General features: G+C 39.4%; 1 protein-coding gene across 1 annotated transcript; it reads left to right on the top strand.

Annotated features, from left to right (window-relative positions):
* Positions 1-12,544: 12,544 nt before the first annotated feature.
* LOC138877199 (uncharacterized) lies at positions 12,545-13,117 on the top strand. The gene has a single exon (XM_070156791.1). It carries the CDS (start codon positions 12,545-12,547, stop codon positions 13,115-13,117), a length of 573 nt encoding a protein of 190 aa, XP_070012892.1.
* The last annotated feature ends 4,319 nt before the right edge of the window (positions 13,118-17,436 follow it).

Below are 17,436 nucleotides of genomic sequence, written 5' to 3'. Positions count from 1 at the left end.
ACTGAACTCTTCCCTTTAGTCAGCATTAGGGCCCCAACCCTAAACTGAACTTTTCCCCAGTTGGTCAACATTAGAGTTTCAACTCTAAACTGAGCTTCTCCCCAGCTAGTCAGCATTAGGGCTCCAACCCTGAACTGAACTATTTCCATTCCGCTAGCCTTAGGGTTCCTACCCTAAACTGAGTATTCTTACTTTGTGGCAATATCGTTGATCCAATTCCTTCATCAATGCTATGAACTTCCTGGAAAATAACTCACGAAATTTTCCTAGTGAAACTGGGGCAGAAAATTTCGTTCGTTTGTTTTTTCCCCGCAGGTCTGACCTCGAGGCGCATGGATCGAGAAGACCCACGAGATAAGCCTCAACCCAGAATAAAAAAAAAAGATGTTCCGAGATAATTGGAAAGACGAAGGGCATATCGCTCAAAGGTTTGATCAAGGTACTGAGTTCTACCAATACCATCTTACTCAGTGTCCCGGAAATAAACAGGAACCTACAACTTGCAAGCATCAAGATTCAGATCGAAGTCTACAAGCAGAATCAGCTAAGACCCAAGATCAAGTCGCAAAAGAATCATAGATATGAATCTTGTAACTAGTGGTTGACATGCATACGTAGTTAGTTCAGTTTCAATTCTCCTTTGGTTGTAATAAGGGAGTCAGTAAGCAGCAATAGCAGCGGCAACAGCAGTAACAACAAGCATTGCAATCCCATGGTAGTCCCAGCTACCAAAGTTTCCCGAACTACATTAACCTGATTCCCCTTTAGCCAGGGATATGTAGGAAACCTTTGAAGCAAAGGTTCGGTTAAATCTTTTTCAAAAAAATGCTTCACACGGAGTACTCGGATGGGCAAAAATCGCTCACTTTATCTTTGCGCGAAAACCCTTCGTGTCTTCGGGCAAAGAGGGGCAGCTGTAAGCACGTGATTTTTGCCCTATATGAGAATTACTCCCAAAAAATTCAAAATAAAATGATTTTCCTTGGTGTGCAATTTTGAGTATTTTTGTGACATTTTTTGGATGATTATTTGTATTTATCTGTGTTTGTTTATTTGTTAAATTAATAAAAAAATACAAAATGTATCGCATTTTGCATGTAGGATTTAATTCTACAATTGTTAGTAATTAAGTTTGTTTACAAAAAATGAAAATTACAAAAATAGGCATCTTTCGCATTTTTAGCATTTAATGTCCAAATATACAATTTTATGCTTAATTATTACTTAATTGTGCGTTAATTGTTACTGGGAGTTAATTTGCGCTTTTATTACTTAATTTAGTTCTTAATAATAATTTAAGTATTTTTATAATTTAGTTTTAGAAAATAAAAGAAGAAAAGATAACAAAAATATAAAGAAAAATCGGATTGGGCCACTTCTTCAACTTTCAACCCCAGGCCCAAATAATTGCCCAATTTTTCCCATGACCCGGTCCACTTCAGAACGGGTCGACCCGGTCCGCCCCATTAACCCAAATACCCAACACCCCTTCTTCATTTTGTCAAAACACAAAACAAAACAAAAAATAAAAAAAAAACCAAAAACCCTAAAGAAACCTAAACTATCCGCCCCCATCCCCTCTCATTCTCTCTTTCTTCCTGAAGCTCCCAAAACCCTCCCATGGCTGCCCCTTGCAGCTTCGTCCAAGCGACCATGGCTACCCTTTCTTCACCATTGTTAAACAACAACAAATCCGACCACAACACAAACACACACGCCCAAAACTCGTTGGAAGTCGTCGATCCTCCATAGCCACGCCAAGCGACCCCGCTGCCATTGTTTCATTTCTTTCGTTAAGCTCGAAGCTTGCTCGACATCCATGGTTGCTGCTACGTCCAGTCGTCGACCCTGCTGCTACGCAGTTGCTGCCTCGTCGCCGCTGCCTTCTCCGCCACTGCTGCATTTGCTACGACCATGGATGCCGCTGCGTCTTCTCCATAGGTTGTTGTTGCGTCGTCTGCTCCGAGCTGCTGCTGCTGCGTTGTCCAAACTCAGTCATGTTCGAACAACCCCATCACCATAGCCACTGCTTCATCGTCCAAACCACACCGTCGTCGCTGCTTCTCCTCCTAGCGTCCAGCAGCTGCTGCTGCGTCCATTTCTCTTCCGATGTCCAGCAGTAGCGGATGCTACTGCTTTCCTCTTTGCAGCATCCCAAACAAACCTACTATAGGCGTGAGGTTCATAGCAGTCCGTAAACCCACATAGCAGTCCAGTCTAGTTCGCGTACATGGATGAGTTTTGGTCGATGCCGTCGATCCCTGTTCGAGTTCGTCGTTGGTTGGTCGTTGTTCGTTGTTGAGTCCGGACAGATTTATTCCCATTCGAGGTTTGTCGAAACAATCCGTACATATTTCATTTCGATCCGCTTGGTAGTTTTTGAGCTTTTTGAATTAATTTTTTTTTAGTTTGTTCATGTGCTTTGTTAAATTAATTTTTCAGATTTCAAATGAAAGATTAATTAGTTGTTCTTCATGTTTGTATTATTGTTTAAATATTTGTTAGTTTGTTAGATTCAAATTAAAATTTAATTAATTATTTCTTCAATTTGTTTCATGTGTTGTTATGTATTTTTCAGAAATTATTAATGTTGTTTGAATCGTTTTAATCCGTCATGTTTGTTGTTTTTAGTTCATGTTCATCTTTGCTTGAAGTTCATGTTTAATCCAGTGATTTAATGTGAGTTTTATTTTTGTTTTGATTTGTTGATTTAGTTTGAATCATGTATTTTGTTGTTTGTATTGTTGTATCCTTGCTTATCCATTGATGGTCTAAATTAACCAGGATTGGTTCCCGATATGGTTAATTTATTTCCATTAATTTGGAGTTGTGTTTGTTCATCGTGTTCATGTGATTTGTTGTTGAAGATTGTTGAGAAATTGGTCATCTTGACTATATTTTGGTCAAGTTATGATTAATTGGTTGTTTAGAGCTGATGGGGATAATTTGGTAAATTGCAGTACATTCGGGGGTAAAATGGTAAGTGCAATAAGGTCGAAGGGGTAGTTTGGTAATTGAACATTATTTTGATTCTTTATGTTAAGCATGGGGGACAAATATAATGGGGTGGGATTTTTGATGTACTTGTTTAACATAATGGAGGACAAGACAAAACATAATGGGAGAGAATATTGCATTTGTTTATGTTAGGCATTGGGGACAAATTGTAATGGGTTGGGGATGGTGTATTTATTTAATGTAGGCATGTGGGACAATTTATAATGGGTTGGGGTTGATGAATTTATTTAATGAAGGCATGGGGGACAAGGTTTAAAATAAAAGAAAACATTAATAAGTGGGACAAAGCATGCCATTGGGGGAATAATTTGGGGTTGGGAATTGAAGACTTGTCTTGCTATATATATAGGGTCATTTGACACATTAAAGGGGACTTGAACATAAAGAGAGAAAAGGAAGACTTAAAGAGAGAGAGGATTATTATTTGGGAGAATATTTTTTTGAGAGTAATACTTTCTGAAAATCTGAAGAAGTGTGGTAGAGTTTTGAAAAGAGAAAGACAACTTAAACTTTCACTTGAATAATTTTTGTTTGTCTTTTCTCGAGTGTTATTGAAAATCAGTAAACTACTGCATCTTGTATCCGTCTCTCTTCTGTTTTGACTATAATTGCACTTTGGTATTGCTGAGTTTTCAATCCGTTGCTGGGTTATTCTACTGGTTCTTACTGGTCTGCGGTGTTTCTGGACCTGCTGTTGCTGTGTTATTATTGCTGCTGACTTCTCCTTCTTTTGTTCTTGTACTGCCATTTCCAGGTACACATTTGTATACTCTCGGATTGAAGAGAAATGAAATATTAATCAGGCTTTGTTCTTGTTGAATCCCTCCTATTTAGATTTGTGTTTGAATATAATTTTCCTTTCTTGTATAAAAATGTAGTTGATTGATTAAATGAGTAATGATGTCGCATATGTATAACTTCTTCATCTAATAATGTTAGTTTAAATTAATCAAAGAATAGTTAATCTGTTTTGATATTATGATGTGTCAATCTCACGTTTTAGTATTATTGAATAATAGAATATAGAATGAAAGCAGTTTTTCTTTGTACAAACTCGGTCGCAATTTTCCATTCGCATTAGCCGTAAACTAATAATTAATAAGTTACGTTTTTAGCATGTAATTAATTAAGAGATTTTCTTTTATTTTAGAGACGAACTTAATAGGAAAATATAGTCACTGTAGGTTTATCCTTTTAAATAAAAATGAGACGAGCCTCGACAAACAAAAATGCACAAGCTGCGGGGCCCTCTAAATGTATATATTAAAATACTTAGAATTCGGGACAGGCCGTTTAGCGAATTTTACGGCCTTCCCAAAATAACAATACGCTAGTTGCTTTAGGCGCACCTTTAATAATTTAACCTTCTTAAACACGGGTGCACATTGATGTGACCCAAATCCAAATCTCAACGGAGTCAAAATGTGTCGACGACCACGGGTGCATTGATTGTGACGTGGTTCGAGATGCATTTTCACGACGTTGCAATTCTATAAAAATAAATGATAATAATAAAAGCGGTTTAAACTTAATAAAAGCACGTAAGTCATAACATATATTTAAATCAGATATTCAGCCATTATAACAATTTAAGCGACCGTGCTAGAACCACGGGATTCGAGGGTGCCTAACACCTTCCCTCGGGTCAACAGAATTCCTTACTTAGAATTTCTGGTTCGCAGACTTCATTTGAAAAAGTCGAAAATTTCCTCGATTTGGGATTCAAGATAAACCGGTGACTTGGGACACCAAAAGCCAAACCTTTCCCAAGTGGCGACTCTGAATTAAAATAAATAATCCCATTTCGAATATTGTCACTTAAATTGGAAAAACTCCCTCGCGCATCTTACCCTCCGGGGCGGGCGCGCAAAAAGGAGGTGTGACACCTGCCAACGAGATCCTTATCACAAAAATCATGGAGTTGCTCTTCAACTCCTTTAACTCTGCCGGTGTCATACGATACAGTGCCCCGCATCAAATTAATACCGAAACCAACAACCTTGCCCGACGACATGCCCAGCCACAAGAAACATATCTGAAAAATCCCTCACCACCGGAACTAAATCAATGGTAGGAGCCTCTACACTGACATCCATCACGAAAGCCCAAATAAGAAAGACAATCCTTCCTAGCCGTCCACTGGGCCTTCGAAATATAAAACAACTCCACTAGGGCATAATCCTACGGACCTCGCCACTCAATCTGTGGCATTTTCGGCATAACAAACAACGTCGCCTTAGTGAAATAGTCCAGAATGACACAACACGGAGACAACCAGTCTGAACCCAATATCACATCTAAAATCTAACATACCAAGCAACAAAAGATCCGCTCGGGTCTCCAAATCCCGATAGTCACTAAACAGTGCCAATACACACGACTCACAACCTCCACATAGCCTGAATATGAGAACTTCCCATCTCCAACTCCATATGGCCCATGAATCAACATATCTGGTTCCAATTCTGCCGTCTGAATGCATACCACACCTCAAATACCCAATTATTCCACGAGAGATAATCTAGAAACCGTCTGTGCCACCAAGTAAACTCGAGTATCAGTAGTCGTTCTATCCAGAAAATGCCGCAATACTACCGAAGTATCATCAACTTAATCACATTGCCCTTTCTGAAACATATGCCCTCGTCAAATCACCCCAAATTAGCAATACCCTTTCCTTAATCATCCGAAGACCCTTTCTCTAATTATCTAAAACTCGTTCCTCTAATTATCTGAAACTACCTGCCGCCTAAGAGTTGTGACCTTCCTTTTAAAACCGAACCGCACCCTTACACACGCCATTCTCAATCCTTCACAACATACCGCATAACCCGCACTATCCTAGGATAACCATGAGAACTTTATATCCCTTCTGAACCACAAGAAACTATGCATTCCACTAGCCAAGAACTCCCCATTGATCCCATCTAGAAGAGAACCACTATACATCCCATGCTCCTCACATCAATAGGAAAAATATACCTTTCTAACTGTGGTGGAAATCATCTAGAACTCCCCGAATTCCTTTTTCACAACACTAACTCATCAGGACTGCATCCTTTTAACTCAACCGAGCTATGCATGTCACTAAAACCCAAAAGAATTGCTGCGAAACACCTGCAGAGACTCGTTACCTCGAAAACACCCAAGGAACTAATCATATCCTTACCACACCGATCTGGCCTACTACTACGATATCCCATATATTCGAGTTTCCCTCTGATCTACCGTTAGCTTGACACTTCTTCTTGCTACAACGCCATAATTCCTCAACCCAGACTCACCACGCGAGTCCCAAGCATGAAACCATACTATCTAAGGCTCATAAGCCGCTGAGTACTCTCTTAAATGTTTTCAAAAGCACCACGTTCAAAATACCTACCCCGAAGGGACTTCCTGCGAATCTGGAACCATTACCTTCCTAATACTGATATATAGAATCCCATAGTTAATATTGAAAGTACCACAAGTCTTGACATCTTCCAAATGAAAACTCAGTTCCTAACCACATATACAACTTTAAAATACCCAATTGCTACATGTATAATCTTGAACACATTAGAACCATTCTCGAGAGTCATTCACTCTATTCAAACTGTAATTAGTCTGATCAAATGAACCGAACAACGCATGCCTCATTGGCACTCCGACACCGCAGAATGTAACCTCATCCCAATACAACCAAGCAACTTCCGGCTCTATGCACTGAGCAGTCTCGCCAATAACAACTCAAGACATCCCGTGATTCTTACACACCTATGAAGCATAATATAATCTTCGTCAAAATTGTCCTTTACTCGAGCCATCCTCGGTCTCAATTTCCGCAAGACATAACTGATTCACCAGCATGTCTCAAACCGGAACCAACATAGCACATAACCGTGCAATCACCTAATCAATAGCAGGCTCCCCCACTTGGCTCGAAGCCATAGATTAGCACACACTCAATAACTCATAACGATTATACTCTATTAATGCCATGATACTATAGTGAGATTAAACTCAAATCTTTTATAAGCCTGTGAAAACACAGATCATCTAGAATTTTAACTCTTCTGAAAATCTCGCATTCCACTCTCGCAACAGTTATACCCACTCTCTAAGCGACCCAATTTAAATTGCAACACATATCCTTCACTCGAAAATAAGATCTTCTAACATATACATAAGGATCGTACAACCTCAAAACATTTTGCAGGAGACAACCCACCTACTTTGCCTCTAACTAACATTTCTATATACCTTCCACTGTCATAAACTGTACGCAGTCACTTAGTCTTCCTAAGTCTGAACTCATACCGCAACATGAAATTTACTACACTCACAACTGGGAAACATGAAAAGATCCTTCCCACGCCCATAACTCGGGGCTATACCTCAAATCAAGATGGAATTCAAGCACCTAATAGTTCTTTTATCCTCTAGCAGACCTTTCCGTAGCTTCCAAATCATGTGGATACACCTCGCAGTACCAACATACTCATCACAAAGTTATCCAGCCATCACTTCCACTAGTAGGGACAATACCGAACATATACGTTCAAAAATACTTGCTCACACAATCAGCACCTCGGTGCTCAAGCTATAAGCAAAGATTCAGCCTCAAGTTCTCCAGACTGGCCCAACATCAACTCACAGAGATCACATTTCGCCCCTCGATCAGGGAATTACAAACCATCGAGGCACATCTGATACTGAGCGCTCATGCGCGCATACAAACACATGGAAGGAATTCAAGAGTTACTTTTCAAGCTTAATCAAGGATGCACGATTAGAATTCAAAAATATGAAGTTTTCCTAAAGGTTCTGCAGCCTCTCGAGGATAAATACAGACATCTACCAATCCGCGAGACTCTACTAAACCTACTCATGACTCGTGAGACCTATGTAACCTAGGCTCTGATACTAACTTGTCACGACCCTAATCCCCAAACCCGGTCGTGATAGCGCCTCTCGTGAAGATAAGGCCAGCCAGTCCAACACAGTACACCTTTTTAAGCAGTTAATTACCATAAAATAGTTTAAAGCATAATTTAATAGCAATAATTCGCGGAAATATAGATAACAATAGAAGAAACCATCCCGACACAGCCCAAACCGGGGTGTCACAAGTCATGAGCAACTAATAATCCTGATACGAGTCTACTAGGTACGATGTTTGGTACAATAGTTTGAAAAACATAGAATTAATAAGATAAAAGGAGGCACGGGGGTTGCGGACGCCAACAGCTACCTCGTAGTCTCCGAAACACCGCCTAGATTGGGAGGATCAACACTCAGGAGCGGGATCTGCTATACCTGAATTTGCACACAGGGGTGCAGGGAGTAAAGTAAGTAATCCAACTCAGTGAGTAACAAATATAAATAATAGCTGAAAGCATGAAAACACGTAAAGACACAAGGCAATTCTATATCAAAGCAGTAAAATCACTTAAAACAGTAAATCTGTGAAGAAATCAAGTTAATCCCTTTTTAAACAAGTAAAACAGGTAGTTTGGCTGGTAAATAACAAGTAAAAATTCGTCCCTCGGGAACAGTATCAGTCACTCAGAACAGTATCAGCCCCTCGGGCTCACTCTTAGTACAATATCAGCCCCTCGAGCTCACTCTCAGTATAATATCATCCCCTCGGGCTCAATCTCAGATCATGATGGGTACTCGCGCTCACTGTGGGTGTGCAGACTCCGGAGGGGCCCCTTACGGCCCAAGCGCTATATCAAGCCACCTCGTGGCATCATCTCTCGGCACTCGGCCTCACATCACTCGGCACTCGGCCTCACATCACTCAAGCCACCTCGGACATATAAAGTATCTCAGGCCTTCGGCCTCATATCACTCAGTGTATCCTCACATCTGGCCCTCGGCCGCACTCAGTCAGAAAATCATCACAAGCCCCTCGGGCATTTGTAAAACAGTAGTGCTCAGCCCAAAATATTGTTTAGAAATATCATTTAAGTCTCAAAACTGAGTAAGAGTGGCTGAGTTGTAAAATCGTGGAAAACAAAAGGACTGAGTTCAAGTAATAAATCAATATAGCGATGAAATAGTGATAAAAATCCCCGGAGGGTTCAAATAGTTGGCATGAAGCCCAAACATGGTAATCAGCCCAAACCATGATGATAACAAACAAGTTTCAGTCAAATACGCAGTAAAATCATCAATCGGGATGGACCTAGTCACAATCCCCAATAGTAAACGACCCCACGCTCATCATCAAGCGCGTGTCTCACCTCAATATAGCACTACGATGTGCAATCCGGGGTTTTAAACCCTCAGGGCATCATTTACAATCATTACTCACCTCGAACCGGCTAATTCTCTAGCTCATGACGCCTTTGCCTCTCGAATCGGCCTCCACGCGCGTCGAATCTATTAAAAATCAGAACGAATACGTCACAATATGCTAAGGGAACAAAGACCAAGCGAAAACAATTGAATTACCACAAAATTCCAGAAATTGGTCAAACCCGACCCCCGGGACCACATCTCGAAATTTGACAAAATTCACAAAACTAGAATCCTTATATTCTCACGAGTCTATCCATATGAAAATTATCCAATTCCGATACCATTTGGTCCTTCAAATCATCATTTTATATTTTTTTGAAAGATTTCACAATTTTCTTCCCAAATTCCATTCCAAATCACGAATTAAATGATGAATTCAATGATAGATTCATGTACTCTAGCCAAATCTGAGTTAAAATCACTTACCCCGATGAATTTCTTGAAAACTTTCGAAAAATTGCCAAAATCCGAGCTCTCTAGGTTAAAATATCAAATAAAATCCAAAACTTCGTATTTATAGAGTACCCCACAGATTTTCACTTCCGCGGTCCGCACAAAATAGACCGCGGTCCGCACAAAATCAGTGTGGTCCGCACAAAAATGACCGCGGCCGCACAGCTTTCCTCTGCAGTGATAGGCTTTAGTATTTTGGCCATACCTTTCACTACATATGTCCACATTGTGATTTCTTTACCTTTTTGGAAACTAGATACAAAGGGCTACAACTTTTGTTTTTGAATCATCTCAAAATACCTTGTAGATCAAAAGATATGAGCTTCCGAAGTAGGACTAGCGAAATATTCTTCACCGCGGCCGCACACCATTTTGTGCGGTCCGCACAACACCTACCGCGGCCGCACTTCTTTTTGTGCGGTCCGCACAGCACATACCGTGGATGCACTTCATTTTGTGTGGACCGCACAGGTGAGCCGAGGCTTTCAACCCTTCTGGACCTGCTACAGCTATGATTTTCGGCCTAAAACATCCCGGAACCTACCCGGAACTCCCGGAACTTCAAACCAATTGTACCAACACATCCCATGACATAGTTCAAACTTGTTCAAAATTTCGGAATGCTCACAACAACATCAAATCACCAATTTAACATAGGATTCAAGCCTAAAAATTCCAAGAACTCTTAAATTATGCTTTCGATCAAAAAGTCTATCAAATCTCGTCCGAATGACTTGAAATTTTTTCACACACATCCCAAATAATACAAAGAAGCTACTGCAACTCTCGAAATTCCATTTCGACCTCTATATCAAAATCTCACCTATCAACCGGGAAAACGCCGAAATTTCAATTTCGCCAATTCAAGCCTAAATCTTCTCTACAACTCCAAAACCCATTCCGATCGCGCTCCTAAGTCACAAATCACCTAACGGAGCTAACCAAATCATAAAAATTCCGATCCGAGATCATATACAAACAAGTCAAATCTTGGTCAAACCTTTCAAATTTCAAGCTTCAACTGAGAACTGTTTTCTTCCAAATTCGTCCCGATAACTCTGAAAACCAAAACCAACGATTTACATAAGTCATAACACATCACACGGGGCAAGTCATGCCCGAGAACTGGCGATCAAAGTGCAAAAGCTCAAAATGATCGATCGGGTCGTTACAATCTGATAATCTTTTTCAATTCTTCTACCAAAAATCATGTCGAACGTCAACGACAATAACCAACAAAACCTAAAACATCAAAAAATTAGCAACATCAGTTGAATCAACAAAATCAACAAGGTGATGGAACTCCAGCCCCCTCACTGCAAAAATCTCCTCGACAATCTCGAGAGGGGACTCCTGACAGATCTGAATCGAATATGAATGATCAACATGAGAACAATCAAGCTATTGATGCAGCGTTGAAGCAAGTAATCGCCGAACAGGTCAACAATGCTCTTCAAGCTTTTGTCAATAGGTTGCCAACTGTGCCACCAACTCCACCTCCAAACAACACCGCAATCGTAGAGAATCCACTCTCGGGGCTCGCTAATTCTGGCAGCGGAGGAACTCCCAGCGAATCTCGCGATGGAGGACCATGTATCCCAATTAATTCTGATTTGCAAAAGTTTAGTACTAACTTTGCAGAAACAACTCAAGGAGCAAAACGATCGCATAGAGTAGATACCTAGAGCGCCACCTATAATCAAAGGAGTAGATATAGAAAAATATTCTCAACAATCTTGGAAGCCAAGTGCAGCTCCTTTGCCAATTCCAAAAAAGTTCAAGATGCCCGATATCCCAAAGTACGATGGGACAACTGATCCACGAGATCACGTAACTGCATTTACAACTAGTGTGAAAGGCAACGACTTGGCCAAGCAAGAGATTGAATCAGTATTGGTCAAAAAATTTGGTGAAACACTCACGAAGGGAGCATTGACATGGTATTCTCTTTTACCTGAAAATTCCATTGATTCTTTTGCTGAGCTTGCAGATTCATTTATAAAAGCACACTCGGGAGCTTAAAAAGTCAAAAAAAGGATGGAAGACATTTTCAAAATAAAACAAGAAGATACGGAGCTGCTTAGGGAATTCATACATAAGCTCCAGAGTGAAAGGATGATGTTACCACGTGTACCTGACAATTGGGCGTCTATGGAATTTGCCAGTAATTTAAATGAAAAAAGCTCGGAAGCCACGAGGAGACTCAAAGAAAGCTTACGAGAATTTCCCATAACAACTTGGAATGATATTTACAACAGGTATAGCATGAATCTGCGGATAGAAGAAGACACTATCACTCAACCCCAGAGAGATGAAAGGGTAAGTTCAAGGCGGCCAGAAACAGAAAAAAGGTCCGGTAAAAATAGGTACGAACCTTATATGGGACCAGCAAGAAGGGATTCACGTGCAAAACAAGAGAACCCAAGGTATGATTCCAGATCAAAGGACAGAGATTCAGGTTCATCATCTCGGTTCAGAAAGGAACGAGATACGCGGGATACGCAAGACAACGATAGAAGTTCAAAGGTGAAAATTGGAGGGTACAGTTTTAATGTTAGCACGTCCGAGATGGTAGTTGTTTTAAGAAGCATGGGAGATAAAGTGTGGTGGCCAAAATAAATGAGATCGAATCCAAACAGAAGAAACCCAAATTTTTTGTGCGAGTTTCATAATGATCACGGTCACAAAACAGCAGATTGCAGACTATTGCAAGGTGAAGTAAAGCACCTATTAAAATAAGGTTACTTAACCGAATTGTTTCGTGAAAAAAGGTAAGCAAGCATATATGAAGAATAGGAAGGAACCATCAAAACCTCAATCGCCAAAGAGAACGATTAATGTCATAAGCGGAGGGGAGAAGGTCAATGGCGTAACATATATGGCATCAAAGAAGGTGTCAAAAATCACAGTCACACACGGGAAGCGAGTTCGTCAAGTTTTGAAAGAAGATAGTATAACTTTTGATGATGCAGTAGATGGCGTGTTGAATCTACATAATGATGCACTGATAATATCTTTAATTGTACATAATACTAATGTAAGACGAGTTTTAATTGATCCAGGTAGTTCTGTAAATATCATTCTTTTAAGAGTGGTAAACAAGATGCAAGCCGATGATAAATTGGTACCCGAAGCACGGACCTTGTCTAGTTTTGACAACTCAAGCGTTGTGACAAAAGGGGAGATAATACTCACTACATTCGTAGAAGGAGTAGTTAAAGATACTAAATTCCAAGTGATAGATATGGACATAACATACAATATGATTTTCGGCAGACCGTGGATTCATGAGATGGATGTTGTTCCGTCTACCCTACATCAGGTTATCAAGTTCCCTTCACAATACGTAATAAGATAAATTCGTGGAGATCAACAGGCTTCCCAAAGCATTAACTCAGTGGCAGATTCAAGCACGAAAAATGACATTACAGATGGAAAATAGCAATTATAAAATTTAGTTGATGATTTTGCAGCACAAGCCACAACTGTAGATGGACAAACGGATGTAGACTCAAGGCTTCATACTATTCAAGAACCAGAAGAAAAAGAACACATCAAAACAACAATCGAGAAACTGGAAGTTGTGGTATTATTCGCACATTGGCCGGACAGAAAAGTCTACATTGGAACCAACCTCATCCCAGAGATGAAGAGTTAGTTAATTGAATTTTTAAAAGCTAACACGGATTGCTTTGCTTGGTCGCACTCAGATATGACAAATATACCACTGGAGGTGATGACCCATAAGCTGAATGAAGATCCAATGTATCCACCTATCAAACAGAAGAAAAGGAAGCAAGGGTCCTTTAAGAATCAGGTGATTCAGGATGAGGTACAAAAACTATTAAAAATTGGGTCTATCCGTGAGGTACAATATCCTAATTGGCTAGCTAATACTGTAGTGGTGCCTAAAAAGAATGGTAAGTGGCGAGTTTGTGTTGACTATACTGATTTGAATAAAGCTTGCCCTAAAGATTCCTTTCCATTATCACACATAGATCAACTAATTGATGCTACTACAGGACATGAACTATTAAGTTTTTTAGATACCTATTCAGGATATAATCAAATAAAAATGGATCCTTCAGATGAAGAAAAAACTTCCTTTACTACAAACAGGGGGACTTACTGATATAAAGTCATGCCTTTTGGCTTAAAGAATGCAGGAGCCACGTACCAAAGGTTAGTAACTAAGATGTTTCAAGAACATATGGGAAAAACCATGGAGGTTTATATCGATGACATGCTAGTCAAATCACGATTGGCAAGGGATCATTTTCAACATCTGTCAGATATGTTTCAGATTCTCCATAAATTCAATATGAAGTTAAACCCTGAGAAATGTGCATTTGGCATGTCAGCAAGTAAGTTCTTAGGTTTCCTTGTTTCTACCTGTGGAATTGAAGTAAATCCTGCACAGATTAAAGCTATTGAAGAAATACCGGATATACTCACGAGCAAAAAAGAAGTGCAAAGATTAACGGGTAGGATAACAGTGTTGGAAAGATTTATTTCTAAATCTTCGAAGAAAAGCTTTAAGTTCTTTTCAGTTTTGAAAAAGCAAAGTGAATTTGAATGGACTGAAGAATGTCAACAAATACTCAGAAATTTAAAAGCATACTTGTCAAACCCACCGTTATTGGATAAACCAAAGGATGGGGAAAAGCTGCTCATCTACCTCGCTGTTTCAGAAGTGGTTGTAAGTGTCGTACTAGTTCGAGAGGACAAAGGTAAACAATCTCCGATTTATTATATTAGCAAGACTTTACTGGATGCTGAAACTCGATATCCTCATTTAGAAAAACTTGCTTTAGCATTAATTATCGCATCTAGAAAATTAAGGCCTTATTTTCAGTGTCATGCTATCTTCGTAGTAACTGCTTACCCATTACGTAATATATTGCATAAGCAAGAGTTATCAAGTAGATTAGCTAAATGGGCTATAGAACTAAGTGAATATGACATCATATATCAACCTAGAACTGCAATAAAATCACAAGTTTTAGCAGATTCCGTGGCAGACTTTAGCCCAGGCATGGTAACAGAAGTAGTAAAAGAACTGCAGGTATTTAACGGGTCTAATCCAGGTACTTGGACCCTGTTTACCGATGGCTCTTCAAATATAAAAGGAGCGAGTTTAGGCATTGTCCTAATCCCACATGCAGGGGAGACTATATGACAAGCCATAAAATGTCACCTTATTACTAATAATGAAGCAGAATATGAAGCTGTGATTGCAGGTTTAGAATTGACATGAGAGCTCGGAATAGAACAAGTCATAATCAAAAGCGACTCGCAACTTGTAGTCAATCAAATGCAGGGGACTTATATAGCTAGAGAGGCGAGGATGCAACAATATTTGGAAAAGGCACGAGATTTGATTAGGCAATTCCAACTTGGAAAATCGTGGATATACCGATAGACGAGAATGTCGAAGCAGACGTGTTAGCTAATCTTGCATCCGCTGCAGAAGTGACTAATGAAGAAAATGCTTCTGTAATACATTTGTTTCATTCGGCATTCGACCAAGATAAAAACAAGTTAAATTTCAATAATTTAACTTGGGATTGGAGAAACGAGATTGTCAATTTCTTGCGGTACGGAATACTACCTGAAGATAAGAAAAAGGCTCAGGCACTTCAACGAAAGGTTGGTCGCTATTGTTTTGATCGAGGCTATTTATATCAAAAAATGTTTGGTGGCCCTCTAGCAAGGTATCTCGGACCTTCTCAAACGGAGTACGTGATGAGAGAAATACATGAAGGGCATTGTGGAAATCATATTGGAGGAATGTCCTTGATAAAAACTTTAATCAGAGCAGGTTATTACTGGCCAAAAATGGAAGAAAAGGCAGAAAGTTGTGGCCAAATGTGACAAGTGCCAAAGATATGGTAACAATATGCATCGACCAGCAGAGTTATTATATCCGGTTATCGCACCATGGCCTTTTATGAAGTGGGGGATGGATATCGTGGGACCATTACCACAAGCCAAAGGCAATGTACGATTTTTATTAATACTCACTGATTATTTTACTAAGTGGGTGGAAGCAGGTGCCTTCAAACAGGTACGAGAAATAGAAGTTAGAGATTTCATTTGGCGAAACATCATTTGTCGGTTTGGAGTTCCAAAAGAAATCGTGTGCGATAATGGCCAGCAATTCATAGGTGCAAAAATCACAGGATTCTTTCAAAGTTGGAAAATTAAAAGGATTACTTCAACACCTTATCATCTCGTGGCCAATGGACAAGTTGAATCGACGAATAAAGTTATTATTAATAACTTGAAGAAAAGACTAGAGAATCAAAAGGTAAGTGTCTAGAAGTGTTACCCGGAGTCCTGTGGGCTTATAGAACGATAGCGAAAACAAGTACGGGAGAGACACCATTTTCACTTGTGTATGGTGCTGAACCTTTAATTCCAGTTGAAATAGGTGAGCCAAGTACGAGGTACACCCAAGCAACCGAAGAGTCAAATGAGGAGGAGATGCGGGTAAGTCTTGTTCTGCTTGAATAAAGGAGAAACAGCTTTGATAAGGGCTGCACAAAAATAAATTATTGAGCGATATTACAATCGGAAAGCTCATCTTAGATACTTCAAGATTGGGGACTACGTACTCAAGAAAGTTTTTCAATCCACAAGAGCAACCAATGCAGGGAAGTTGAGTCCAAATTGAGAAGGACCTTACAAGGTTCGAGGCATCGCTGGCAAAGGTGCATATGAATTGGAAATCATGGATGGAAAGGTTCTACCCTCGAGTTGGAATGTTGTTCATTTAAAGAAGTACTACTTTTAAGGAAAGGAAATATACCTGCGGTCAGGTATCCCTCAATTGCAATTTTTATTTTGTACAATTAAAATTATACTAACAATTTTAGATGATAGGCAAAAAGCTAGCCCGCACGAAATGATGATATTAGACCTGAAAGACACGCGGAAGAAACATAATTCTCGGTCTAGGGTTACAACTTTTCTGATGGAAATTTAAAGGGTTAAGCAGCCATCATCTAAATTATATTCTCCTTCGAGTCCCGTAATTTCAGGAAAAGGACCATATGAAAGGAATAATCAAGTACTCGAGATTTAATACTTCAAAGCTCAAATACTTGGGGGACTATATATATGACAAAAAGGCAAAGAAGACTGGAAATAAACAGAATTCAAGTCAAGTTTAAAGTCTACCCAACAAATCGAAAGTTCAGAGCAAAGTTACGAGCAGTCAAAAACGCAAGCCTGATTCAAACCTATGAAGAATACACTCGTGGATGTAAATTTTAAAAACTTACGAATGTATAGGTCAAAGGCAATATTTAGTCACGGGTTTCCAAGTTATACCCTTAAATTTTTCACAAATCTATTGTAAAGAAAACAGTTACGAAAAAGTTATGGATAATACTTAAATACATGTAAAGTATTATTTAAAGTACGAATAATACAAGACTTTCTTCAAAGTTATTCAAAGAAATATGTATATTCCTATGTTTACACCATTATGAAGTTGAGACGTTTTCTTCATTAAGTGTCGTATATAAAAGGGCCCTCTTTTATAATTCATGCTTGTTCAAAAAGTCATGAAATCTACAGAGCTTTTTTAAATGCAAAAGTTAAAATAGAAAAGGATAAAGAAAAAACCCAAACATTAAAATTAGGTGGAAAATAAAGCCCCAAACTTATAAA

The sequence above is a fragment of the Nicotiana sylvestris genome, chromosome 9 (assembly GCF_000393655.2).
Source record: "Nicotiana sylvestris chromosome 9, ASM39365v2, whole genome shotgun sequence".
Classification (NCBI taxonomy): Eukaryota; Viridiplantae; Streptophyta; class Magnoliopsida; order Solanales; family Solanaceae; genus Nicotiana; species Nicotiana sylvestris.
Note: the sequence above shows the minus strand (reverse complement) of the source record. Positions and strands in the feature narration are given on the sequence as shown.

What these genes read in the sequence shown, in the direction of transcription:
- LOC138877199 (XM_070156791.1), top strand. Translation starts at nt 12,545, where the DNA reads ATGAAGAATAGGAAGGAACCATCAAAACCTCAATCGCCAAAGAGAACG.